The 27001-nt window shown below is 38.5% G+C and overlaps 2 protein-coding genes across 7 annotated transcripts in view; one reads left to right on the plus strand and one right to left on the minus strand.

The window, feature by feature from the left end:
* Window positions 1-6675: 6675 nt before the first annotated feature.
* PDE12 (phosphodiesterase 12) lies at window positions 6676-10490 on the minus strand. The gene is made up of 3 exons (XM_036878142.2): window positions 9015-10490; window positions 7834-7912; window positions 6676-7401 (listed from the first exon to the last, which is right to left on the minus strand). The coding sequence occupies exons 1-3, from the start codon at window positions 10320-10322 to the stop codon at window positions 6947-6949; spliced, it is 1842 nt and encodes a 613-aa protein (XP_036734037.1). The 5' UTR covers window positions 10323-10490; the 3' UTR covers window positions 6676-6946.
* Window positions 10491-10746: 256 nt separating this feature from the next.
* The window catches only part of DNAH12 (dynein axonemal heavy chain 12), a 164524-nt gene continuing 148269 nt past the window's right edge, over window positions 10747-27001 (plus strand). For 5 of the 6 annotated variants that reach the window (XR_008999525.1, XM_057508311.1, XM_057508315.1 and 2 more), the window contains exons 1-5: window positions 10747-10928; window positions 15727-15962; window positions 17432-17634; window positions 22990-23071; window positions 23311-23337. Coding sequence is in view for 4 of the 6 variants with exons in the window: in XM_057508311.1 (XP_057364294.1) it covers window positions 17465-17634; window positions 22990-23071; window positions 23311-23337 (279 nt within the window). In the remaining 2 variants the exon portion in view is untranslated. Of the gene's footprint in view, window positions 10929-15726; window positions 15963-17431; window positions 17635-22989; window positions 23072-23310; window positions 23338-27001 lie in introns of those variants that run through there. The other variant, XM_057508320.1, reaches the window with a different exon arrangement.

The raw sequence follows: 27001 nt of genomic DNA on the forward strand, positions 1-27001 counted from the left end.
TAGTTGGAATCATAGAAGATGTAGCTTTTTGGATTAGCTTCTTTTACTTAAAATATGCATTTAAGGTTTCTCCATGTCTTTTCATGGCTTGATAGCTCATGTACCATGGTTTATCTGCTTATCTACTGGACATCTTGGTTATGACTTGTTCTTTTGATGTCTGTTTATTTTTAATCTATGTTTTTATATTTACATTAAAAGTGGGCTTATAGACAGCTTTTAGTTGGGTCTTGTTTTTTGATTCATCTGACAATGTCAAAATTAACTGGTGCATTTACACCATTGATGCTTAAAGTGGTGATTGACATAGCTGGATTATTACCTGCCATATTTGTAGCTTTTCTCATTGTTGCCTTTGTTCTTTCTCTTCCACTTTTTTCCTGCCTTGTGGCTTTAATTGATTATTATATATGATTATTTTCTCTTCTTAGCAGATCCGTAGTATTTCTTTTTTTACTTTAGTGGTTGTCTGTAGTGTTTGCTATATATACATATAACTAATCCAAATCCACTTTTTTTTTGGTTGTTATTGTTAGCAAATACAATTTTCTTAAAAAACCGAAGTAACACATAGCCTTTTATGTCTACAGAAGCCACCCCTCTAAGAAAGGAAAGCAGAAGAAAAAAACAATGCTCATGGTTACTAAGAATTGAACTAACAATAAACATGTTCCCAAACTGTTTTCCATGAAGCATGGAAAGAGCTCTATTAGGTAGGCTCTTTGGTTGCAAGTAACAGAAACTAGCTCTTAGGCCAAAGAGTGGGGTGGCTCCCAGAATAGAGGGAAGAGCTAGAGAAGCAGGCTTCAGGAAGGACAGGAACCAGAATGGCTCCCAGAGTCTGACTTGTCCAGGCCAGGTCCAAGTCCACTTTTAAATAACACTGTACCCTTCCACAGGTAGTGTACCTTACACTAACTAACAAAACCCCAATTCTCCATTGCCTTGTATCATTGCACTGGTTCATTTCACTTACACACAAATACGAATATGTATAAGCATACATAGTCAAATACAACTTATTCTTCTGAATAAACTGTTACCAGTTAGCTTAAGAAAAAGTTTTATACTGTCACTTATTTCTTTGATGCTGGTCTTTTCCATATGTAGATCACGTTTCTGAGTTGTATCATTTTCCCTCTATAAAGAACTCCTTTTAACATTTCTTGCAAGGACAGGTCTACTGGCAACAAATACCATCCATTTCAGTTTGAGAGTGTTTCTCCTTTGCTTTTGAACTGCAGGGTATAGAATTCCAGGTAGGTGGGGGTTTTTCTCAACATTAAAATATTTTATTACCCTATCTCTTCCTGCTTCACTTGTATGGTTTCTGAGAAATCAGATGCAGTTCTTACCCTTGTTCCTCAATAGGTATTTGCTTCCTGTGGCTTTCAGGATTTTTTCTTCATCTTTTCCTTTCTGTGGTTTGAAAATGACAAGCATGGGTGTAGGTTTTTTTGCAGTTATCCTGCTTGATATTTTCTGAGTTTCTTGAATGTGTGATTTGGTGTCTTTGACATTAACTGGAAATTCTTAAGTAATTGTTTCAAATATTTCTGTTCCTCTTCTGGTGTTCTCATGTGTATGTTATACCTTTTGTAGCGTTCCCACGGTTCTTAGATGTTCTGTTTGGGTATTTTGCAGTCTTTTCCCCCCACTCCCTTAGCTTTTCAGTTTTGGAGGTGTCTGTGGAGATATCCTCAAATTCAGAGATTGTTTCAATAGTCATGTCAAGTCTTATTAATAAGCCCACCAAAGGTATTCTTCATTGGTTACAGTGTTTTTGATCTCCAGTATTTCCTTTTGATCTTAGGATTTCCATCTCTGCTGACATTGCCCATCTGTTCCGGCATATTGTCTGCTTTATCTTTTAGAGCCCTTAACATACTATAGATATTTTCAATACCTGGTCTGATAATTCTGTGCAAATCTGTTTCTGATGCTGGCTGCCTCATTGTACTGTTTTTTGCCTTTTAGTGTATCTTGTAATTGTTCTGGGTGACTGGACATGATGTACTAGATAAAAGGAACTGCTGTGAATAGGTCTTCAGTAATGTCATGCATGGTGAGATGTGGGGGTAGGGAAACTGTTCTGTAGTCCTGTGAATAGGTCTCACTCTTTTAGTGAACTGGACTGTGAACTTCACTTCACATGTACTTCTCAATTTGTTTTTCGTCCCTGGTTGGTGGGATGGGACAGAGTGGCTAGCATAGAGCTGGGTGTTTCCCCTCCCCCTGGTCAGTTAGGCTCTGGTCAAACTACCCTGTAAGTTAGGTTCTGGTCAGTTTCTCCTGTGGACAGACTTGCTAAGAGTGCTCTGGCATGTTTCCAAATCGTTCCTTTTCCCCTCCCACTGCCAGAAGCATGAGGGGATTTTTTTCTCCAGTATTGACTGAGAAGCTGGTGGAGATGAGGGAGTAACACAAAGTTACCGGTTCAGGTTTCCCTACCCTGGCACTGCTCACTGCAGAGGTTTCTGCTCCTTTGAGTTGTAATTCTCTGTATTCGGGTGTTGGTCTGTTCAGTTTTGGGGCACTGGTTTGCCAACCTATGACATTTCTCTTAAGGACCTAAGAATAGTTGATTTTTCAGCTTGGCTTTTTTCTACTTGTTAGGACAGAGTGGCAACTTCCAAGCTTTTTCCTGACATGCCAAACCAGAAACCAGAAGTCTCAGATGAAACTTTCTTAAATGTGGAAGTTTTGGTTCTCAGTCATTGAGGTGAAAGTGACTTCTGACTTGTCGTTGGAAACAAGTGCTTACGCTTCCTGGTGGCATGTTAGATGTTTCAATAATGCAGAAGTCCAACTTTGGTAGAATAATATGAAAATGTAGATTTAACAATAAAGAGTGAATAGTGTGCATATATGTAAGGACATTATCTGAAGATGTGACATAGGGAAACAATGCTTCAGTTCTAGAGTCTCATTACTTATTCAGAAGGTCGGATTCTGAGAAAGTGATTAGAAATAATCTACCACCAGCAGTTTTCCAAGGATCAGCAATTAGTATTGGTATTAGTATTGGCACAACAGGAACTTTTCCCACATGACATTTATATATATTACCACCGTAGTTATTTTTAGGAAAATGTTAGGAATGAAGTACTAGCTTTACATGATTAATCTCATTAAAGTAATCTTAATATTTTACTTTAAAGTCTTCTTTAGTAGAAGCATGGAATTGATTAGGACTTGGTTCTAAAATTTACTCCAGGCTCAAACATATTCTCAATAAATTTCTTCTAACGTATACATTGTGACACTATTCAGGTGCCTAACTTGAAGTTACCAAGATTAGGAGGCTACTGGGCTCCTTTTGTTTCTGTGTTAATTTTAGACAAATATCCCTTTATCTTAGTTACTTCTATAAACCATATAAAATGTTTGTGGTCATATTCTAGTAGTATGTTTTTCTGTGAGAAATTAATAGCAAAAGTAATCATCTGGACTCAGGTAAATAGTTACAGCAGCTGTACTAGTTAGTAGATGCCTGCAAGGTCCTCTGTGTTCTGAAGGACAGTGTAAGAGTCGGTCACCTTCCTGACCTTCTTGGGGATTTCTGTAGTGTTCTCATGCTTTGCTTTCACTTACGTTGGGCATCTAAGTACTTGGTGTGTGGGGTTTAGCATTGCCATCTGCAGGCAGGAAGCTAGCTCAGGACTGACCAGTACTCTGATGAGTCATGCTTTTTTTAGGCTGGGTTGAGGGCCATTCAGTTAATGGGGATGTAGTAAGCACAGCCTGTGTGAGATTTGCCTCATGGATAGTCCTGAAAACGTAAGGGATGATGGTTTTTTAAATGGGAATGGGGTACTCTAAAAAAACAACCTCAATTTTTAAAACGGGCTCAAAAATACGTAAGTGGCCAATAGGCCCAAAACAGGATGCTCAACATCATTAGCCATCTCAGAAATGGAAATCAAAACCACAGTGAGATGTCCCTTCACACTGTAATGAGATAATAATTAAGATGGTGATGTAGAGAAATTGGAATCTTCATACACAATGGGTGGTGCAACTGCTTTGAAAACAGTCTGGCAATTCCTTAAAAGGTTAAAACATCTCTGGTTAAACATTTGACCCAGCAACTGTACTTCCAGATAGATGCCCAAGAGGCATGAAGATATGTCCACTCAAAAACTTAAGACACAAATGAACAGTATTAATCATAGAATCCAAAAAGTGGAAGCAATCCAAGTGTCCATCAACTGATGAATGGATAAAATGTGGTATGTCCATACAATGGAATAATACTCATTATAAAAACAGTGCTGATAGATACAACATGGAAGAACCTTAAAGTGTAAGTGAAGTAAGCCAGTCACAAGACTGTGGTTGATTGCACTTCTCTTGTCTTGTGGATTTTTTGATAAAAGCAGCAAAAATTTTTACCTTCATTATGAATTTTGGTTTTGACTCAACCAGACTAGTTTTTAGGGAACTTCTGCCTGTATTTCATAGCTGGAGAATGTGATCCAAACATGAGTTCCCACCAGGGAGATCTTCCCACAGTGTTGTTCTTTGGACCCTCTCCCCCTCTGTTCCTTAGAGAGCTACCTACAGACTAAAACCACCGCATTCTGATGATTATCAGGCCTTAAGTCCTTTCAGAAAAATCAGTGAAATTCCTGGAAATTTTAAACTAATTATAGTAATAAAAATGTTAAAGATAATCACATTGTGGCAGAAATGATTTGTTTGCTAGTGAGTTATGAACTACCAGTGTCTGTCAGTGGCAACTGTGTAGCATTCATTTCATAGAATGTGTAATATAATTCTGTCACTTATAATCAAAAATGTAAAATTTTGGAATGTTAATTCCTACAGCAAGAAGTCATGACATCACAAAATGTGGTTCACCGTAGAAAGCTGCTAGACTGTCCGTATTTTATTAAAATTAAATGTACTAAAAAAATCCAAATGTAATAGAAAAATTCAATCACAAAGATTACTATCTGAATAACACTTTATCTTAACTCATGAATACAAGGAAATTTTGGTATGCTATTTGTACAATTTTGTGTTCCCTACCTTTGGACTCCAATTATACTAACATACTGGAGATTTGACCAGAGTATATATCACTTCACAACGATAATCTGTATTCTATTCTGAAATGCTTGTATACGGTGATCATACTGTTTAATCAGCAAATACCAGATTTAAAGATTGAGGACATTGAATGTTAAGTGCTTAGAGTTTTTCTGACCAGAGTTCAGTCTAGCTAGCCATGGTATAAGGATGTGTGTTTTTTTCTCATGGGCATGAGCTATTTTGTCATGTTATGATTTTTTCTTTGGAAATGTTTCTCAATTTTTAGCTTAGACACTTTTTGTTCTCTCAGGCTATTGTAAGAATCATGTTAACATGTTTGTTTGAAAGCAGACCAAAAACAAATTTTAATAAGGAAGAAAAAATATTTGAAAGAAACATTCTGGCTTTAATATATTATATATTTGTAAACTGGTGTCAAAATGCTCTCACAAATGTTATTTAGGAAGACCTAGCAGCAGTTTTTCATTTATAGCTTTTTCTAAAGATCCCAAAAAACTGCCACCTAAATTTTTCCTTCATGTACTTTTAAGTACTTCAAGATTCAATTGGAAGTGCAGGTGAAACCTTATTCTCAGACTCAATAAATTAGAAGTTAATATATTGGGTAGTGAGCAGAGTATGAAAGTACAGGCTACTTTATCAAAAAATGAAGAAATTCTGAAGGTACTGGGTTGGGAGATTTAAGAATTTGGGACAAAGTCTTTCCAGAGCTCTTCCTGAAGTGGATGGGCATTTAATATTTAAGCTAGAAATTAAATGCAGAAATGTGAGAGAACATTATGGTTATTCTGAACATCAGAAATACAATAGCTACAACATAATAACGTGTGGTGAAAAATGACTTAGAAAAGCTCAATTTTCTACAGGTTAGATACCACTAAAAGTAATTTTTAATTTTAAAAAAGTTTGGCTTCATAGTTAAGTTTTTTATAGTGTATAAATTATATATACAATGTTTTCTTATAACTCAAACTGACACTCAAGGCTATAAAAAGACTAATTTATTTCAGAGATGGTCAAAAGCCCCACTGCTCCCTATTTATAAAAACCAACCGTTTTGAAAATACTAGCATAGAAACGCTCAATGGTTCATTCAAAATTTCAAGCCCATATCAAATAGTAGACAGCTTCTCATAATGTGCTATACTGTATTCTCTACTACATGGTCAAAAATCCTATTGATTCACAAACATTTTTCATGGGGAAGAATAAAGACAATCGAATCAAATCGACTATGTTGCTATTCACTTTAAATACTAAATTCTGCTTGCATCCTAAGGTTAGAACAAGCTGCAGAAACAGTGAATATGTCCATTTGTGCCCTACTCTAAAATCTAAATCCTAAAAATAGTGAAAATATATTAATTGAAAAATGAAAGATGAGAAGCAATAAAATTGGTAATGGTGTATTTTAATCTTTTGTTAAAGTTCTGAAGTTGTATTAAATTGCTGACCAAACCAAACTGAGGTAGAGGTAGACCCGAATGTGACTACAAGGGCCAGAACTTAGGCCTCTCACCTTAAAATTGTACTTTCCCCCTAATGATATAAGCATGATTCAATTTGAAATATGTAATGATAGAAAAATTATAGGATCAAATGTTTTTTTTTAAAAAAAAATTCTTAATTACTAGCTAAAAAAAAAAAGTACTTTATATACACAGTAATTCAGTGTTTTTCCTTTCATAAATATATTTGTTTTTCCTGCAAGTGTTGGGAGGAAAAAGGGTAGAGAAACTGTATTATGCAAACATTATGAAGTCATGTAATGAAGACACTAGAATATAACTGGTAAACAGTTTACCTTACTGTCTAGTTTTCCTTTCTGAAGGTTACACATAAGCTTTGATTCATATTAAATTTAGTATTAAAACAGACTTAAATTCCATTAAACACAAATCTCTTTCCATTTTAAGTCACATACAAGTGCTATGTGATCAGAAGGATGGGAAACACTAGGTAAGGCCTGATGGGTGGTGACTTCTTCATGACTAGGTAATGGAATCACCTGTTCAACCTCTAGAGCATTTAAGTCAAGGAAAATGTAGTCCAGACAGCCATGAAAGCCACCAACATAATTTGTGTAAGCAGGCTCCCCACAAGCACTTCTCAGTTTGAGGAAATGGGTAAGAGCCATGTTGCATCGTTCCACTTCCCCGTTGGAAGCCCAGTCTTCATGATCCTCTGGAATGTTGCCACTGATGACAAAATGATACATTCCTGTTGATGGGGTGCTGTTAAAGTCCCCACAAAATACAACTGGTATGCCAGGATACAGATCACAGGAGACATGTCTAATGTGAGTCAAGGCTACAGCCATTTGAATGAGACGAATGTACCCACCTGTGGACATAAACATAATGTAAGTACTTTCTAAAGCTGCCTTAAAAGTTAAAAACAGAAGCTCACAAAGTACAGTATCTGGGTGGCATTCAGGATCTAAATTTGGGAGGGCGATTGAATGAAGGTGATCAAGAGGTTGAAAAAAACCTGTAAGTGCCAGGAATGTCACATACAACCTGGTGAGTATCGTTAACACTGCTGTGTGGTATATATGAAGGTCAGGAGAGTAGATCCCAAAAGTTCTCATAAGGAAAAAAGAACTTTTAATATCTTTATGGGGTGATGGATGTTAGCTAAACTTAACTGATCATTTTAAATCATGCTATCAGGCACCTTAAACTTGGACAGAGCTGTATATCTATATCTCAATAAAACTACAAAATACCTTAAATTACCATTTTTAAATCACCTTCCAAAGTCAATAAAACTTACCTTTTGGATGCCAGTAGAGATGGGTATTAGCAACACATATCTTTTTTGAAGAGTCCTTTGATGACTGAAGAACAGAAACCTAAATAAAGAGCCAAGAGTTCAATTGCTGCCTGCCAATCTCTGGAATGTTTTTTAACCTAATGCTATATGGTGACCTGACATTTTATTTTATATCCTTCGTTTACTGGTGAAGTGTAATTGCAATTACAGAATTTAACTTTTGTTGTAACTCTCAGGATATACATGAATAGGACTAAGCATAAGATATCCAACACAAGACAGCTAGTAAGAAAAGAATTCATTTTGGATGGTGACCCTGAGGTTGGAGACAGTATTTTTTAAATGGGTAGGCACAGGCAGGCGTTGGAGTCAGGCCAAACCAGCTGTGAATGCCCACTCTATCATTTACAGCAGTGTGACCTGGAGAGAGACTTTTTTTTCTAAACCACCTCTGTCATTGGTAAAAAAGACAGTGTCATCTACCTCAAGGGAAACTATCATGTAGATTCAATTAAATAAGCTTACAGAGGTGCATGAAACAGCAGGTGTTCAAAAATATGGTTATCTACTCTTGATACTAAAACCAATTACCTAAAAACTCCACAGGCACAATGTAATGTTTTTAAAAACTAAGATGGCTTAAACTATGAAGGGGTTAACACCCTGCTCAGTGATGGAATATATAACTAAACTGGATTATCCTGGCTCCATATTTGTGTGAACTTGAATAAGTAACCCTGATCATTATCCCATTTATAAAATGGGAAGAATAACATCTATAAAATGGGAATAGGACTACTATGAGCCAGAAATTAAAATTGGTGGCCAGTATTTGTGGAGCACTTCCTAAAACGTGCCAGGCACTTAAATTTTGAGCATTTTAGAATGTCAGAACAGTGTTCGACAAGTAGAACATTACTAGCTGTTATATTTAGAATGTGTCTCCTCCACTAGATTCTAAATGCCATGGAAGGCCGTTTCTCATGTTCATGGCCACCTGCAGCATGGTTGGCACACTAGAGATGCTCAGTGAATAAATGCTGAAATTTGTTGGAAGATAGAACAGTACATACCTTTCAGTAAAATCTGGATTTCATCTCAATTATAAGCACCCCCACCCCTCCCCGTCCAGGGCCCTAAAAATGGACGAGTATGTGGAAAGACTGGCAGAGCTAGTTTACCTGAAGGACAGATGATCTCTGGAGCACCCTCTCCTGTGCCAATGGGTACAAAACTAGTTTCTCCAGCAGTTCCTTGTGAAGTGGGTCGGACTCCAAGGCTTCATGGAAAGAAATGTCATGCTGGCTAAGGAGGCTGAACTTGGACTTTCGGTAGAAAGTGGCCAGGCCTTCGTGCTGCTTGATTCGAAACACGCCCTCCAGCCCAAAGGCCTCAAGGGCTGGCATCAAACTGTCCGTAAACACGTTGCGGTCAACCTCCTGCAAACAGATGAGGTCGGCGTTGTACCCCGTGAGTTCCTTTTGTATAAGGTTCTGACGGTAGTCGAGCTCCAGGGCGTAAGGAGCACAGTACGGGTACAGGACCGTCCGCGAGAACTCAGTCTGGGCGTACGTGTCCGCCAGGATGTTGTAGGAGACAGTGCGCATTAGAGCGTCATCAGTCACCTTCTTGGTGTAGAGATGCCGGTGGTCAAAGGTGCAGGTGCCGGGCCCGGCCTCCACTATACACACACTTTCCAACTCCCGGCTTGGCCCGAAGCGCTGCCCATTGCCTGGGGTACAATGAAGCTTGAGCCGTAGCCCGATGTCGGCATTAGAGGGGGTGTAGACGCGCTCATCCACACCTGTATCTGTCCAACTAGGAGAGGGCGAATTGGGAGACAAAGAAGAGGGCCCCCCGCCCTCGGGCTCCGCCGTTTCGGGTTTGGCTTCCTTGTACCAGCGGAAAAGGGAGCTGGAGGGATCCCCAAATTCGAGGCTGAGCCTGGGGCACACCGGGAAGCCGGCCATGATGTAGCGTGGCAACTGCAGCTCGGTGAAGGCGGGCGGGTTGCGCTCCACCTTGTATTTGACATCGCCGATCTGCAGCACCGCGCCGTCCTGCCAGGCGTCCACATTGAGCACGTCTTCGGCCACTGCCTCCTCCCGGTAGTACAGCTTCACCACGGGCTCGCAGGCCGCAGCCGGCTCCGGCCCGGGTCCCGCACAGGCCACGCCGCCGCTAGCATTTGGCCGGTTCTTCCTGCTCTTCTTGGCGGCGGCCGCCTTAGCGTGGCCTTTCAGGGCGTTGGTAGCGATCCGGCTGAGGGCTCGACCCAGCGGCTCGCTCTGGTCGCGCTGCATGTTCTTGTGGCTGCCGTCGGACAGCGCGAACGACAGGCTTAGTTTAGGCTCCGAGGGCACACAACGCACTACCGCTCGCTCCATCGCACCCGAAGCCGTCTCAGTCGCCGCCTCGGCCTGACTGTGCCGTTCCACCACCGCGCGGACCCCACGAAGCGCTGCGCGGGCGCCTGGGAGCCTCCACATGAACCTGGTAGCCCAGCAGCTGACGAGACCGCCGGTCGAGCAGCGAAGAGTCAGGTCAGAACAGAGAAACCGCAAGCACCGGCTCCGGGACCCATTCAGTCCCACAACTTCCGGCCGGCGAGGAGAAGGCGTACGGTGCTCCCGCCACGCATTTTCGCCTGTCCCCCTCACCAGCTTCTTTTTTCCATACCCACCCCTGTCCCTAATCCCTCCCAGATTTTCTATCGCCAAACTCGACTCATAAAGAGGGTAAAAGTGAAGAAACTACACGAGTGCCAGAGGGAAATGTCAGACTCTTGGGTTTTGTCGAAAGTGCAGTTAAGGGGCGGAAGGGAAGGTGTGCCACGCCGGAAGTGGCTGGGGCTGTGTCGCGGCTTCCGCTTCCCTGAAGAGCTGGCTGGAGCTTTTCCGGGAGTGACGCTGATATTCTCCTCGTGTTCTGTGGGGCTAATACGCTGGTCCTCCTGCGAGGTGTGGTGGGTTCGCCTCGGGCTGGGCCAGCGTCGACGTGCGGAGCTGAGCCTTTGTGGTCATTTATCGCAACGAACAATATGTAATCATTCACCTTAATGAGCGCTGACGATGCTAAAACTATCTTTTACAGAGGTGAGGTCCACAGAGATTAAATCCCATTGACGTAGCTCAATGACAGGAGACTGAGAATAGCTGTGAGTAGGAAGGAAATGAAGCGTGGCTTCACTGAAAGCCAGATGAAGAAAGTATTTTAACAGTGATATTTTTGTTGAATATAACCAATATTCTGTGATTAACTGAAGAAAAAAAAAGACCTTGTGGATTCAAAGAACAGCTTGAAAAGTCGCTTCTTTAGACGGATGCTCTCTTTATGTCCCCTTTCCCTTATCCTGCAACTAAAATGTTTATTAGTAATAAGCCATACCCTTTTCCCTGGTTTTTCCATGAGGAAAACAAGACTTTGGAACTGTGTTCTAAAAGAAAGATGAATTTTGCGGTCCTTTGAAATGTCTCCTGTTCTCACCTTCCAACAAGCATTTGGCAAGGTGATTCTTTTCTTGTTACTGATACATTGATTTTTTTTGAAAGAGGAAAATACACCTATAGTGAAAATAAGGAATCACTCCACCCGACTCTTAAGCACATTTATGAATATATACCCTTTCTTTCACAAATAGAAATGTAGGAAACCCCTATTTCAGTAATTTCTTTTCACTACCTTTTGTTTTTTCAGATGTCTGAAAGTGTCAAAACTTCCCACAGAAAGTTTAATTTTAACTGAGCAGATTTGAAAAGAATGCATAGTAGATGTGTTGGAAGCTATATTTTTATGAGGCTAAATTATAGCAGAATTATATATGTAAATTATATACATTATTATATAAATAAAATTTGAGATTTTAAGATTGAACCAACACTATGCTGATGCCAAAAGGAGAAGTGGCTAGCAGAAATCATTTTATTCATCCATTCTTAGGCCATACAAGAAACACAAGCCAACTTCCACTAATGCAAACTTAACCGTTGATGGAATTACTCTTGTTACACATAGATCTGGAAAGATAGCAGGTAAAGACTAGTTTCTCCTGATTACCTTCACTTTGGTTAATAACATCAGCAGTTAATAGCCTAGATCATTAATACTTTTTAAACTTAATAATTTTAACTTTAAAATATGATACTGTAGTTTTTAGTAATAGTACTCAGAAATTTTGAGTAATACTTGCTGATGTTATTTCAGGGTAATCTTCCTTACAGATTCAAAATTTAATAATTTCCATTTGTTTTTTATTTAAAGAACTGATCTATTTTTTCTAGTTTTATTATAATTGACATTTGACATTGTATTTGTCCATGGTGTACAACATAGTGCGAAATGATAGCCACAATAAATTAATTTTAGCACCCATCACTTCCTGTAATAACAGTTTTCTTCTTGTAAAGAGAGCTTTTAAGATCTACTCTCTTTGGCAATTTTCAAATATATAATAACATTGTTAACTACAGTTGACTCTTGAACAATGTGGATTTGAACTATGTAGATACAGTTAAACATGGATTTTTTTCAATAACTATATTGGAAACATTTTTTGAGATTTGTGACAATTTGAAAAAGTTTCATGCAGATGGATCATGTAGCCTAAAAATATTGAAAAAATTAAGAGAAAGGTATGTCAGGGATGCATAAAATAAATGTAGACACTAGCCTCTTGCCATTTACAACCATAAAACATACACAAAACTATTATAAAAAGTTAAAATTTATCAAAACGCACACAAGACCCTATGTGATGCCATTTTCAGTCGAAAGAAATGTAAATAAATGTAAAGATGCAGTATTATATTATAATTGCATAAAACTAACTATAGAATGTACTATACTATAATAATTTTGTAGCCACCTCACTGTTGCTATTGAGCTCATAACATCTACAGTGTTTTGTATCATAAAAGACAATATTGATGAAGGTACTGACAGACAATTCATCTTGTAGCATTGATACAGTACAGTATTGTAAATATCTTACGATTTTAATTTTGCTTTCTCTAGCTTTATTATAAGAATTCAGTACAGAATATGTGTTAATCGACTGTTATCTGTGAGACTTCTGGTCAACAGTAGACTATTAGTAGTTAAGTTTTGGGGGAGTCAGAAGTGATACTCAGATTTTTGACAGCATGGGATTAGTGCCTCTAACCCCTGCATTGTTCAAAGGTCAACTTGTTACCATGCTGTACATTACATCCCCAGAACTTGATTATCTTACAACTGGAAGTTTTTAACCTTTTTCTCCCACTTCCTCCACCACCCTACCCGTTTGCTCCTTCTGCCTCTGGCAACCACTAAACCTTCCTGACAGGACAGGCTGTCAGGAAGGAAAGATCCAGAGAGGGGAGAGTATTTGTAGACCTAGTGCTATTTGGAATCTGACTCAGCATGCCTAAATGCAAAAAAAAAAAAAATCTGACTCAGCATGCCTATATGCAAAAAAAACCCACTTGGATCTGTACCTCTCATCACATACAGAAATTAAATGGATTGACTGCATATATGTATTTTTGCAGAGATGGAAGTGTTTTAGATCTGGATCTTGGTAATGGTTGTACAATTCTACATATTTACTCAAAAAAATAACTGAATTATGTATTTTGAAATGGTGAATTTTATAGTATGTAAATTATACCTACATAAAACTTAAAAAAGATACATTGTATTAGTTTAATGAGGGAAGCAGAACCAGTAGATTATATATATGTATATAATCTCCTATATGTAGTTATATGTATGTATGGAATTGGCTTATGCAGTTGTGGGGGTTGGTTAAGCAAGTCCAAGGTCTATAGGACAGGCTGTTGGGAAGGAAAGATCCAGAGAGCGGAGAGCATCTGTAGACCTAGTGCTATTTGGAATCTGACTCAGCATGCCTAAATCTTTTTTTTTTAATTAAGGGATCATAGATATACAATCTTATGAAGGTTTCACATGAGCAACATTGTGGTTTCAACATTCATCCATTTTATCAAGTCCCCCCAAACCCATTGCAATCACTGTCCATCAGTGTAGTAAGATGGTATAGAGTCATTACTTGCCTTTTCTGTGCTATACTGCCTTCCCGTGACCTACCTATATTGTGAGTGCTAATTATAATGCCCTTGATCCCTTACCCCCTCCCTCCCTCCACATCCACTCTCCCCAAACCCTTCCCTTTGGTAACAGCTAGCTAGTCCCTTTGTGGAGTCTGTGAGTCTGCTGCTGTTTTGTTCCTTCAGTTTTGCTTCATTGTTATACTCCAACGAAGCAAATGACGGGAAATCATTTGGTACTTGTCTTTCTCCACCTGGCTTATTTCACTGAGCATAATACCCTCTAGCTCCGTCCATGTTGCAAATGGTAGGATTTGCTTTCTTTTTATGGATGAATAATATTCCATTGTGTATATGTACCACATCTTCTTTATCCATTCATCTACTGATGGACACTTAGGTTGCTTCCATATCTTGGCTATTGTAAATAGTGCTGACATAAACATAGGGGTGCATCTGTCTTTTTCAAACTGGGATCTGCCTAAACCTTTTTAAAGGACTTCCACTGATTGAATCGGGCCCACCCAGATAATCTCCCTAGATTAACATCTGTTTCCCAGGGACTTGAATTGCATCTGCACAATCTCACAACAGCATGTAGTGTTTGACTAACTGGGAGCAGCAGGGTGTGTGATAGGAAAGACTGCTGTCCTCCCCTCTGACCTTGTAGTTTAGCTCAACCAAATGGACATGCCATAAAACCATCACGCACCTGTACAAGTATTTTGTTTTCTACAGACTGTTTTTACAAGTCATAAGGAAAGATTCTGAGATGTTCTAAAATTAAGGGACAAAAGAACCAGAGAATCGGGGAGAGAGATAAGGGAAGTTGGTCAGTTTATAGCCGCGGGCTGTAGCTAACCAGAGGCCCCATGTTCCTGAATGAAGTCCTCTCAACAATTACCTGGAAGGCCCCCAGAACCAAAACCTCCTTCCTGGTGAACAGTCCCTGACCATCATCCAGCAACCAACCACGAGCCTTCGTGGAGTAAGCACCCATCCCCAGACTTCCCCTTAGCCCACTTTATCTGCAGCCAATGTAAATTTTAACAACTTTCTTTCCTTGAGACCCCTTATGAATGTGCCCTGTTTCCTGGGTCTGGCGGACAAGTTGTTTCTGTTCATTGGCCTTGCTGCTGGTGAAGCAGAAACTGCCTGTCCTGGGACTCAGTGTTGGCCAGCCTCTGAAACAGCACAACAAACCCTTTTATTTCAGAGATCTTGTCTGAGTTTTTTACTTGTCACAAGCTATGAGGATGTTTAATTTGTTCACTGACTCGCTCAAATGCTATTATTAGAGGGACTACTGTGTGCCAGACACAAGAGTGTCTTGTCTTTTTAACTTACGTTAAAAAAAATTCTTTACGTGGTGATGGGCACATAGAAGATGCTCAAATATTTGTTGAATGAATATGCCATCAATACTCCACCAGGATATATTCATCACCCAGTTTTATTTATGCACAAAGTATTTATGTAGGCTACCATTTAGGTAGAATATCCATTGTGCAGCTGCAAATTGCAAAGTTTGACATTTCTCTCTCCAAACACACAAAATTTATACACCATAATCATTTTTTGCCAAGGAAAAGTGCTTAAAAAAATACAGGAAATGAATTCCATGGCTGATTAGTTACTGTAGTTACTGGGAAGTCACTGCGCAGCCAATTGAAGAGCTGATCCTCCTTTGAAAGCCAAGTGTTTACATGAATCTATTTTCCAACAGATTCAAATTTCCAGGTTTGCAATTTTCCATAGTGTGAATATCCTGATTCCAGGCAGGCAGATGAAAAACTCACCCACCTACCCCTCCACTTACTTCAGTAACGAGTGCCTCTCTACACAGGTGACCCTAATCCGTTGCAGCTCAGCAACCGCCTCTCTTGGCGACCTGCCCCAGCTGCGACCGCGACCGTTTCCAGGGCGACAACTTTGTTTCTACGCGGCAGCGGACCGCCCAGCTCGGCCACAGCCCTTGGGGTCCGCAGGCTTCACTCCTCGTCTTCCCTCTAACTTTCACCAGCGGAGAAGCTCCCCGAACGTTTCCGTCTGCGCAGCCGGGAAGTAGAGCCAATCAGACAGGTGCGTCCTTGGCTCAGCTTTTCTGTTCACCCCTCTCCCAGGGCAGGAAGTTGAGATCGGTGCCAGCAGAAATACTCTTTTTCAAAGCAGGACTCTCCAAAATCTAGGGGCATCCGAGGACAAATGCGGTTGGTGTCACAGTTCGTTGTTCAGCATTTACATGGCATTTTAGGTTCCCCATGCGGTAACTATGCCTATTCTTGCTTGACCATAGATAGTATCACTTTTTTTTTTTAAAGGAAGTCTCTTCTAATTTTTATTTTCCTGACACACGGAATTCCATACAAATTCCATAGCAAATCCCATTTGTTCCTCATATCGATACCGCTTGTAGCCTTCTGTCTGCCAAACGGCAATTTGTAGAATGTTCTGGTTGGAAGTGATCTCGTGTGACATATTTATTACCTGCATACTTTATTTAGTTATATACTGGAGGAAATGTGGAGCTGGGACAGTATGTTACTGTGTTTTCTGCTATATACTTGCACTTAAATGTTGACATTATTGTAATGTCAACATTTACAATATGCCAAAAATGACCTCCCTGGAAAATAGATAAACTTGTAGTGAAATATTTTAGATAAAAACTTATAAATATGTAAGAGGGACCATAGATATCAAATTTATTTCCAATGGAATATGACAAAAAATGATTACAATCCTTAAATGATCTCTGAGCATTTACATTTCTTTCCATTCTGGGGTTTTTTTTTCTATGTAATGTTATAGAAAATGCTAAATTCTAGGGAAAACTGTTTCACAACCTTGATGAAGAAATTATTCCCAATGTACTTAATATTTGTCAGGAAATTATTTCCTGTATCTAATGACTCATGTTAGAATTTAAATAAAATTATTCTTCTATTTCTAGTAAAGATATATATAAGGACTATCAAAATTTTTCTATTAAATAACCCAACAAACACATACAAAACTCATTCCTTGAACTTGCTTTTTCAACATGAATTCATTTATAATGAATTAAAGTTTTTTGTTTTAAGTAATTGATCAGGTAACATCGTATCACTTTCTAGGAAGGTAGTAAGACTAAGATACACCAATGAAGTTTAAATATATTACTGATGTTCAATACCAGCTTTTGGGGGAGACATTATACCTCAACAACTAGCTTTTTGTTGTTGTGACTTATATCTTAGGGAAAAATTTGAACCCACAGTTTTAAAACTAAGGATATGTAGAGAGCATCTAATCCAGATACTTGATTTCATCCACAAGGAAATGGAAGCCCCGGCTGGCTAGTCACTGGCTTTATTTGTTCATATTATGTGGGTGGCAGAGCTCTCCCAGGAATCCCTGTCCTTTGTGCAACTGCCGTTCTTTAGGTCGATACCATACTTGGGGAGAAGATGTAAAAGGGCCTAGAATATTTGGTATTGATATGTAAGAGATGTTAGGAATATATCAAGGCCAGCTTTTACAATATCGGCTTTCTGGACTTTTCTCCTCAGTGTGTAGAGTATTTTAATCTTTAGGGGACCAAGATGTCAGAGCCAGACAAGGCTGCCATTGCAGCAGAAAAGGAGGCTTTGAACTTGAAGTTACCTCCCATTGTCCGTCCCCCTGAAGACATAGGTGTCGACACAGCAACACAAAGCAAGCTGTTGAATTACCGAAGATCCAAGGAGCAGCAGAAGACAATCAATCAGTTGGTGTAAGTAGCATATTAGGAAATCTCGTTTGGAATTCAAGTGAATTGATTAGTGTTCCTATTCTCTTAAGAGGCTTTGACTGTGTAGGTTGTTGATGGATAGAATACCATCTTTGAATTCAAGTAGGAAAACAACTGAAAAAAGTAATCATAGTGATAGTGACTGTCATGGAGTGCTTGTGCTCAGCAGCATGTACTCTAAGTGCTCCTTTATCACTTCACCCACAGTTCTCAGGCTCCCCTGGAAGATGGGTACAAGTGTTATCTCTATTTACAGATGAGGAAACTGAGGGGTGGAGAAGTCAAATAACTTGCCCAAGGCCACACTGCTGAGGTTTGGACCCCCACAGTCTGGTCTCAGGTCACATACTTTAAGCAGCACGCTATTCCTCCTCTCAATATGTTATAACTATGCTAGGCCCTGAAAGTAAATCAGGTAATTGGGCCTCTATACATAGCATTGCATTTGAACAAGTATTTAATATCTTTATACCAAAGATACTATAGTCCAACATCCTGCCTGCCCCCTCCAACTTAGTGGAAATTAAAACCAGTTTAGGTACCAGCCATCAAAGGCTGTGCTGTCAGAGGTGGTTCAGGATAATTCAGCAGTTACCAAGAATTTCCTAGGAACCTGACTGCTGGGCTCTGGGGATAAATAAGAAGAAAAAGACATGAACCTCACCTGTAAGATTCTGACCTAACTGAACTATCAAATTTGTCTCTGGTAGATTTCTGCTTCTCTTTCGTCTTCTCTTTCCTTTTTTGGTACACCCGATTTATACATATTTTTACACCTAAGTTTTACTGTCTGTTGCATTATCAGTGATTGTATGTTGGTAGTTAAATAATTGAAATTTTGGCTAAATTTACTCTCCTTACAATTAAACAGGTCTGTTAATCATATTTCTTTGTATTTACATTTTTTCATCTGTCAGTCATTTAATCACATTTAAATCCAAGTTTATAAGGTATATATTAACTAGTCAGTATATGTATTATTAGAGATCCTTTATCCCCTTCATTTCTAAGACTCTGCTCAATGTTTCAACAGGACTTAGAGAATAAAGAAGGGGGCTGCTTTGGAATTACATATTTTTCTTACTCCAAACCTTTCATTAGCTCACATTGTCATGTTGAACTACTTGTAGTTCCATGAATATATTTTCCACAGTTGAGTGAAAAATAAATTTCACAATTGCTTCCTGCAATTTCCTTCACTGGAAAACAAGGAGATCAGGTAATATGCTCTTGTGGTGGCAGAGATGAGACCCTGCGGTGGTTTGGATAAGGCTGGACACAGTGGAGGAGGAAAGTAGATCTGCAGAGGGTATGTTTTGGATCCATAATCAATAAGAACTGCTATTGGATTGGCTTTGGGAACAAGGTGGATCATAGCTATATTTACAGAAGATTGGAAATCCAAGAGATGGGGGAGAGGGCAAAAGCAATAATTCTCCTTTGGAGTTGAGGTGCCCGTGTGCCCTGTAAGGGGAAGGGTATTAAGTAGGCAGGGGGATAGATAAGTGAAGTCTAGGCTAGAGATAACATAACAAACTTGGGAGTCAGCAGAATGTAGCTGATTTTTAAAGCTATGGGCAATAGTTGAAATCATCAAGGGGGAGGGATGAAAAACTGAGAGGAGAAACAGGCCCAGGCCCAGGCCTTTGGGCATTATAATGCTTGGATGTTGGATAGAGAAGAGCCAACCAGCAGATAGATTGAGGAAGTGTGACTGAGGAGGCAGAAGGAAAAGCAGAAGCACAGGACTTCCTAAGCAGAGATCGCAGAGCACATTACAACACAGTGTATTGTGTGTATTGTGACTGCCCTTCTATTCTGCTTTGGTGTGCTTACGGACAGAGATCTCAGCACAAAGCAGAGTGCCTGGGATGTTATTTTTGGTGAATGAATGAATTCTTAAGGGGAAACTTTATCTCTTATTGTGCTTCCTACTGATCTGTAAGCAGTAGCTCTCTCATTTGAGTGTATAATAAAAAATACTGCTCAGAACTACCCAAAGCATAGTGCTGTATTAATACTAGATTAGAAGTGCCACATGTTTATTTGGGAAGAATATGTTTGTAATGAAAGGTGTTTATACCAGAAACACAGTTTTCTGGATGACCATAGATTTTGTGATTCTGCATCCCTTGCTTCCTCTAATTGGTAAGCCATGGGAATGTAGATTTCCCTCTTTCAAAGGTGGGGTGAGGTCTGTGGATAGAGCAGATTCCAGGAGTGAGGTAGGAGTGTTCCTGGGAACACCTGGTTGAGCCAAAATCATTTTGTAGTTTTTTAGAGTCCCAGAAATGAGTCACGTCACGTCTTCCTTGGCCACCACCTCCTTCTTGATTCAGACCAGCCTTTCTCCCTTCGATGTGTATATTCTCTCACACAGTCCTTCCAAATTATCTAGTTTTTGTATATTTATTTGTTTTTGATTGTTGACACAGAATGCAAAAGCAGACAGGGAATGAAAAGACTCATTCTCATAGTCTTCTCAGCTCTGTTTATTTATAGCCAGTAGGGGAAGACACACTACAGGAAACTGTTGTTATATGAAAGGGTGGCATTTACAGCTAAAGAGCTCAAGGAGGTCAGGCATATGTGTGTTAGGATAATTATAGTGCAAGTCAGTAAGTGCCAACTAGCATACCAACGCCTAAGGCAAATTCCTTGGAAGTAATGATCCCTCAGAGCTGGGCTGACCAGAGAGATAATGATGGGTGAAAGCAAGTAAGGTCTGGGCTCTAATGATTAACAAGTACAAAAGGAAGGAGGATATTCCATGCATATTTTCTTCTTCATGTGAAAAGGCCTTTGGGATTTTAGTTCAGGCTCTGCAAGATTCCACAGGGAAGTGAGGCTACTAAAAAAGGAAAATGCAGAATGTCTAGAATTTTCACTCTGCACTGGCCAAACATCTGGAATTCTGGGGTCACGCTCAAAGAGGGATATTGATAAGCTATAATAGCTACAGAGGAGAGAGAGGAATTTTGAAAGTATCTCATTTAAAGGAAGCTTTATGCATTCTCAAGACTGATGCCGGGGTTCTTGTTTGCAGAGCCGAAGAATGAGCTTCACAGTCAAGGTAGGAGAGCAAGGTACAGGTTTTTATTTAGAGATAAAGTGAAAGGACAGAGCTCCCAGCTCACGCCAGGAGGGGACAAGAGAGTCCGTAGTGGTGCGTTGTCTAGGGGGTTTTATAGGCAGTTGAGGATTTTTCGAGAGCATGAAAATACTTAGGGGTGTGGACTTGTTAAGTGGTCCCTGAATATTAAAAATTAACTTAACATAAGAAATTTCCTGCCTTGATTTCTCTCTGGGACACGGCGCCTTGGTCTGGGAGCATATCAAAAGGCTGCCTGCCCAGCCCCCAAGGTGGACTGAGGTATTGTCAATTTGCTAAAGAATCCTGCCTTTGGAACTTCCTGGGTGTTAAAATGCAATCTTATCTTTAAGATGGAATTCTTCCTGCCCTTTATTTACTATGCTGTTTACAGCTGGGTCTGCGTGCTAAGTTAGTTGCTCAGTTTGCAGAATCACCTCCTCAGATCTGAAGGAGGAAAGACAGCACATAGGCCTGGGCCTTTTAGTATGCTAAAGTGAATCTTACACATATTACAAATGATTAGCATAATAAAACATGTGCTACTCTTCTTTATCTGGGGAACATTAACTGATCTCACTGAAGAATGATTCTAGAGCTCAATGTTTAACATAGAGTTTTAGTAGGGGGGTTTCCTGGCATGTAGTTGCATTGCTCTGACTGCAAATATCCCGCGCCCTGCCCCCTCCGGAGGCCCTCACCCTACTCTGACTACATCCAGGGTCCCTGTCTCAAGAGTACGAGTCTCTGGCATCAGACAGGCCTGAGGTCCTATTCCATCTCTGTGGCTTACTTAGCCACATGAATTTAGCAAGTCAAGTAACTTTACTTACCTTCCTCTTCCTATCTGTAAGATGCAGATAAGAATAGTGCTTACCTCTGAGGACTTTTGGGAGTTAAATGAGACCCATGCATATGAAGATCTTAGGCCAATGCCTAGAACATAATAAACTCACCATAAATGTTCACTTTATTGAAGAACAAGTTGAAGGAACTGGGTAGATATCATTACCTATGCCTTTTTGTATGTAGCTCCAGAGAATAGAAGTTACAAGTTTACAACACAACATAAAAAATTGTTTCTAAGAAAAATTTGTTTCTAAAACAAACTGCTAGACTTGACTTCCTAAAAGTGGTCCCATACTCAAAAAAGTCAGTGACTATTGAATAAAAAAGCTAACTACTGAATAAAAAAGCTTGCTATTTGAGGCCCTTAGCTGAAGATTCTGATTGCTTCCCCAGACTTCTCTCCATCTGATCTCATAACCCCTGGGCAAATGGGACCACTTCCTATTCCTATTTTTTCTTTTGATCATTTCCTTGTCTTCCTGTTTCTCAGGATCTTTGTTTTGTTTTTTGTTTGTTTCTTTATTTTTAGGCCCACTTACCCAGGAAAACCACATTTCCACCTGAAATCCTCTTCTTCTTTTAAAACTCGTTGCAAATGCTAACTTACTCATGTAGCCTTTTACAGACACCTCCAGGTAGAAGTGAACTTGTCCCTACTGTGAAGGGCCCCATACTTTTTCTATGGCACTGTATTTTGACCTCCTCACCCTTTCAGTTTGTAAATTCCTTGAGATTGGTTGCTACTCTATTTTAATAAAACCTAGCAAAATATATTGCATAATGTAAGCATTCAGTCAATATTTGGTGACAGATGAATGGATTATATGAGGATATAGCTTTATTCAAAGAAGAAATTCTATTTATGGATGATAAATTCCTGCATTCAAAACTGTTTATTAAGCACCTACTATATGCCAGATACTATTCTGGCCACTGGGGAGAAGGCTATGAATAAAACAGTTTACAGCATATACTACGTCAAATGGTGGTAATGCTAGGAAGTGAGGAAAGTGAGGATAAAAGGGATGGATAGTGAAGGAAGTGCTACTTAACATAAGGGGGTTAGGGAAGGCTTCTCTGATGGGGCATTTGAACAGAGAAAATACATGTAAGGGTCCACTCTGCCTCAGGATTAACTTAAAAATCATCAATCAGTTATAATTGAAAAAAAGGTGTTTTATTTTTAGTCTCATCCTTTCACATTATACATGAATAATTTGGCAATTTAGATCTAATTGATAAGGGCTGTTGGGACTTGTCTCATAGAAGATTTGGTAAGATAGCTCTTGAGTATCTCTTCTCTAAGTATAGTTGAAACATGCTCAAATTGTATTGTTTTAAGAATACATCTTAATTTTTCTTCGAGAGGCATACATTTTTCTAACTATAAATTTCAGAATTGATGGGGCCAAAAGAAGTTTAGACAGAACACTAGATAAAAGAGCACGTTCCTCACCAGAACCAGATTATTCTCCAACTGTAAGTTTACATTTTTCCCTTTAAAAAGGTTATCCTTACCCAATTTGAATTCCTAATCATTTTAAGTCAATTTCAATGTAACTAGTATTTTAAAATATATATATATTTATATTTTTAAAATGTATTTAAGTTTACATATATTTAAATTTAAATAATACATATTTTAATTTTAAAACATTTACATCACTTAAAATTTTTCCTGTTGATTTAATTATGTGTTGTTTGTTTGCTTTTGACAGATGACCAGTGAAATTAAAAAGAAAGGAGTGAGTTCAATTTTTCATAATTCTTGTTTTGAAAATGTTCAAAAAAATCATTACAAAGTAGCTCCCTCTGCTAAGTCCCATTCTAGAAAAGAAAGAAATTTACAAACTGGGATTTTTATTTTCCCTGCCAAAAGGAACAAGGAAGTCATGGACAAAATTATGGGTTATATTTTTGTTGCCATTTTTTATTTGAGGATAAGTTGTAAATCTAGTTCTTATTCCAAAAACTGGGGGGAAATATCAAAGTGGCAGGTATAAAGAAATGCATCTCTTTTTATTGTCCTAATAATGATATAATGATGATTAGTTGTTGAGAATCTATTCTGTGCTAGATCCTAGATTTAATCACATCCTAGATGCTAGAGATTAAAATAAAAGGACATTGCTTGGGTGACAACATGGGACTATGACATGATTGGTGGAAAGATAACACATAAAATTTCCTTAAGAGCAAAGCATATGAAACTTATAGAGCTGGTTACACAAAAGATGAATTCAGCATGTTCCCAGATGGGGGTAGAGGCTTTCTAAATCCCTTGAAGTTCCCTTTGGAATAGAGAGCTGAGGATCCCTCCCTGTGGATTAAAGTTCTTTGGAAGAACCTCATTTTAACTATGCCAAGTTTGTTTTTTCTTCTTTTAAAATATTCGTCTTCCTCCTCCCTCTGCTTCCCAGCTTTTCTGGGGACTTTGGCTGTGGATTGTCTTTACTAGATAGAAGAACTTACACAAAACAACCCCAAAACATTCACGAATATTCAATAGCCTGGGTGAATTGCAAGACATGTTTGTGTGAGTATGGTTGGCATTCTCACTCTTCCTCCACAGTTCCTGCTTTTTAGTACCTTACAATCTGAAGCAGGTAGCTGGGCAAGAAAACAGTTATTCACTCCTGAACCCACTGCTCTTGGCAGTCTGTTTCCTAGGAACTACACCACTTCATCATTGGTGTCACCAGTGACAACTAATTGCCAAATCCGAAGGATATTTTTTCAATACTTCTTTCAGTAGACCTCCAGCTGACCTTTAAAAAAGCTGTTTACTTTTAAATAAGTGGATGCACAGATCAGTGGGACAGAATAGATGACCCAGAAATAGACCCACACAAGTACAGTCAACTGATTTTTGACAAAGGAGCAAAAATCAGTTCAATGGAGGAAGAATAGTCTTTTCAACAAATGGGTGGAACAATTGGACATCCATAAAAAACTAAACAAATAACAGAAAAAAAAACCCCACAGACCTCAACCTAAACCTTGCCTCTTGTACAAGAATCAATTAAAAGTTGATCATAGATTTAAATGTAAAACATTAAACTATTAAAAACTTTGAGAAGAAAACATAGGAGAAACCTGAAACTATAAAACTTTAAGGGAAAACCTAGGGCTAGGCAAAGTGTTCTTAGACATGATATGAAAAGCACAATCCATAAAAGGAAAAATGTATATTTTATTAAAATTAAAAATATTCCTCAGCAAAAGCCCTGTTAAGGGTATGAGAAGACAAGTTGTACACTGGGAGAAAATATTCACAGATCACATATCCAACAAAGGACTTGTATTTAGGATATATAAAGAACTCTCAAAACTCAACAGTATAAAAACAAGCACCCCAAATGTTGAAACCACTGTGTGAAACCATCATAAGATTAAATATCAATGATATTTTAATAAAAAAAAATAAGCACCCCAATAGAAAGTGAGTAAAGGACATGAATAGACATTTTACCAAAGAAGGTATGTGGATAGCAAATAAGCACATGAAAGATGACCAATATCATAAGCCATTAGAGAATTTTTATTTTTGTCCTTAGCTTGAAGGTTTATAGTCAAAATACTGTGTTCAAAAGTTATTTTGGCTAATTCGACAAATATCAGTGTAGCTGTTACTAATTTGAAATCCAGTTAGGTTCATTTGCTTCTGTTTGTTTTTCATTTTGAATTTCTTTTCTCTCCCATCCTTACGGATTTTCTTTACTTATATTTTGAGCATGTAAAATAACAGCATTGTTTGAAAGTCAGAACCATACCAAAAAGTGTACTCAGAGAAGTATTGCTCATGTCTTCTCTCCTATTTCCAGACCCTCTCACTGTCTACCCATTTCAGCCTTCTCCCTTTAAATAACCAGTCTCATTAATTTCTGGTTTATCTTTCCTGTGTTTAATTTCTCATAAAACAAGAGAGATATTTCCTTATTTCCTCTTTTACAAAATCTTACACAAAATGCATCATACAATATTCTTTTGCATTTTTACTTAATAAATCCTAGAAGTTACTCCATGTGAGTTTATAGAGATCATCTCCATTCCTTTTTTTTTCTAGCTTTACTGAGATATAATTGACATAAAGCAAATAGTTTAAGGTGTACATGTTGATTTGACTTCCTCATTCTGTTTTATTGCTGCACAGAACGCCAATGTGTGGATGTATGATAATTTATTTGTCCACTCTCAGATGTTTCCAGTATTTTGATACAATGAATACCCTTGTGAATATGGGTTTTCATATTGGACCTGTTTTTTTTCATTTCTAAAAGGACTGCTGGGTCAGTGTACAGTTTCGTTAGATACTGCAAAATTTGTTTTCTGAAGGATTATGCCAGTTGCATTCCTTTTTGGAATTTATGAGAGCATGGTCTCCTGTACTCACTGTAGAATGTGGGGATCATATTTTTTATTTTTTTCAGTCTGATAGGTGGCAAGTGCTGTATCATGCTAGTTTAAATTGCTTTCTCTGATTGTGAGTAAGATTGAACATCTTTTATATGGTTAAGGGCCATTTTTATAATATTCTTATTGTGAAATGTTGGTTTATACCTTCCATCCATTTTTTCTTTTGGGTTTTTGGTCTTATTTTCCCCTAAATTTAAAAAAAAAGCAGTGAAATACACATAATATAAAATTTGCCATCTTAAACATTTTAAGTATACAATTCGATGGTGTTAAATATTTTCATGTAGTCAGGCAACCAATCCCTAGGACTTCTTCATCTTGTAAAACTGAAGCCCTATACTCATTAAGCAACTCTCCATTTCCCCCTCTTCCCTTACTACCATGGCAACTCGCATTCTGTTTTCTGTCTTTTTGATTTTGACTGCTCTAGATACCTCATGTAAGTAGAACATGCATTTTTTTTGTCACTGGTTTATTTCATTTAGCATAATTTTACTCATGTCATCCATCCTCTATATCTTTAAGCACTCTTTACACTTCAAGATATATGTTGCAAGTATTTTCTCCCAGATTGTCAATTGTCTTTTGGTATTTTTTAATTATGACTTTTTTTTTTACCATGCAAACATTTTTATTTTTTTTAGTCAGAATTTGTCAATCATTTTTTTCTTTTTTTGCATCTGGAATTTGAATCATAAAGTTTTCCACTATGCTCAGTTGTAGTAGAATATATCCTCTTTTTTTTCTAGTCCTTGTGTAGTTCCATTATTTAAATTCTTGGCCTATTTGGAATTTATTCTGTGTATGGTGGAAGGTATGGATTAAATTTTTCTAAATGGCTAACCAGTTTCCCCAGAACTATTCATTAAAATCCTCATCTTTGCTCTAGTGATTTGAGATGCCACATTTATCATATGCAAATTGTGCTATATACTGGACCTGTTTGTGAACTTTACATTTTTTCCCACTGGTCTGTCTGTTTATGTAACTATA

The sequence above is a fragment of the Manis pentadactyla genome, chromosome 1 (genome assembly GCF_030020395.1).
Source record: "Manis pentadactyla isolate mManPen7 chromosome 1, mManPen7.hap1, whole genome shotgun sequence".
NCBI lineage: Eukaryota > Metazoa > Chordata > Mammalia > Pholidota > Manidae > Manis > Manis pentadactyla.

Excerpts from the sequence above, each read along its gene's own strand:
- PDE12 (XM_036878142.2), bottom strand. The coding sequence starts at position 10,322 with ATGTGGAGGCTCCCAGGCGCCCGCGCAGCGCTTCGTGGGGTCCGCGCG. Across the intron at positions 7,913-9,014 it reads AGAGATCATCTGTCCTTCAG|GTTTCTGTTCTTCAGTCATC; the intron begins GTAAACTAGCTC and ends CTCTTTATTTAG. Across the intron at positions 7,402-7,833 it reads TCTCTACTGGCATCCAAAAG|GTGGGTACATTCGTCTCATT; the intron begins GTAAGTTTTATT and ends TTATGTCCACAG.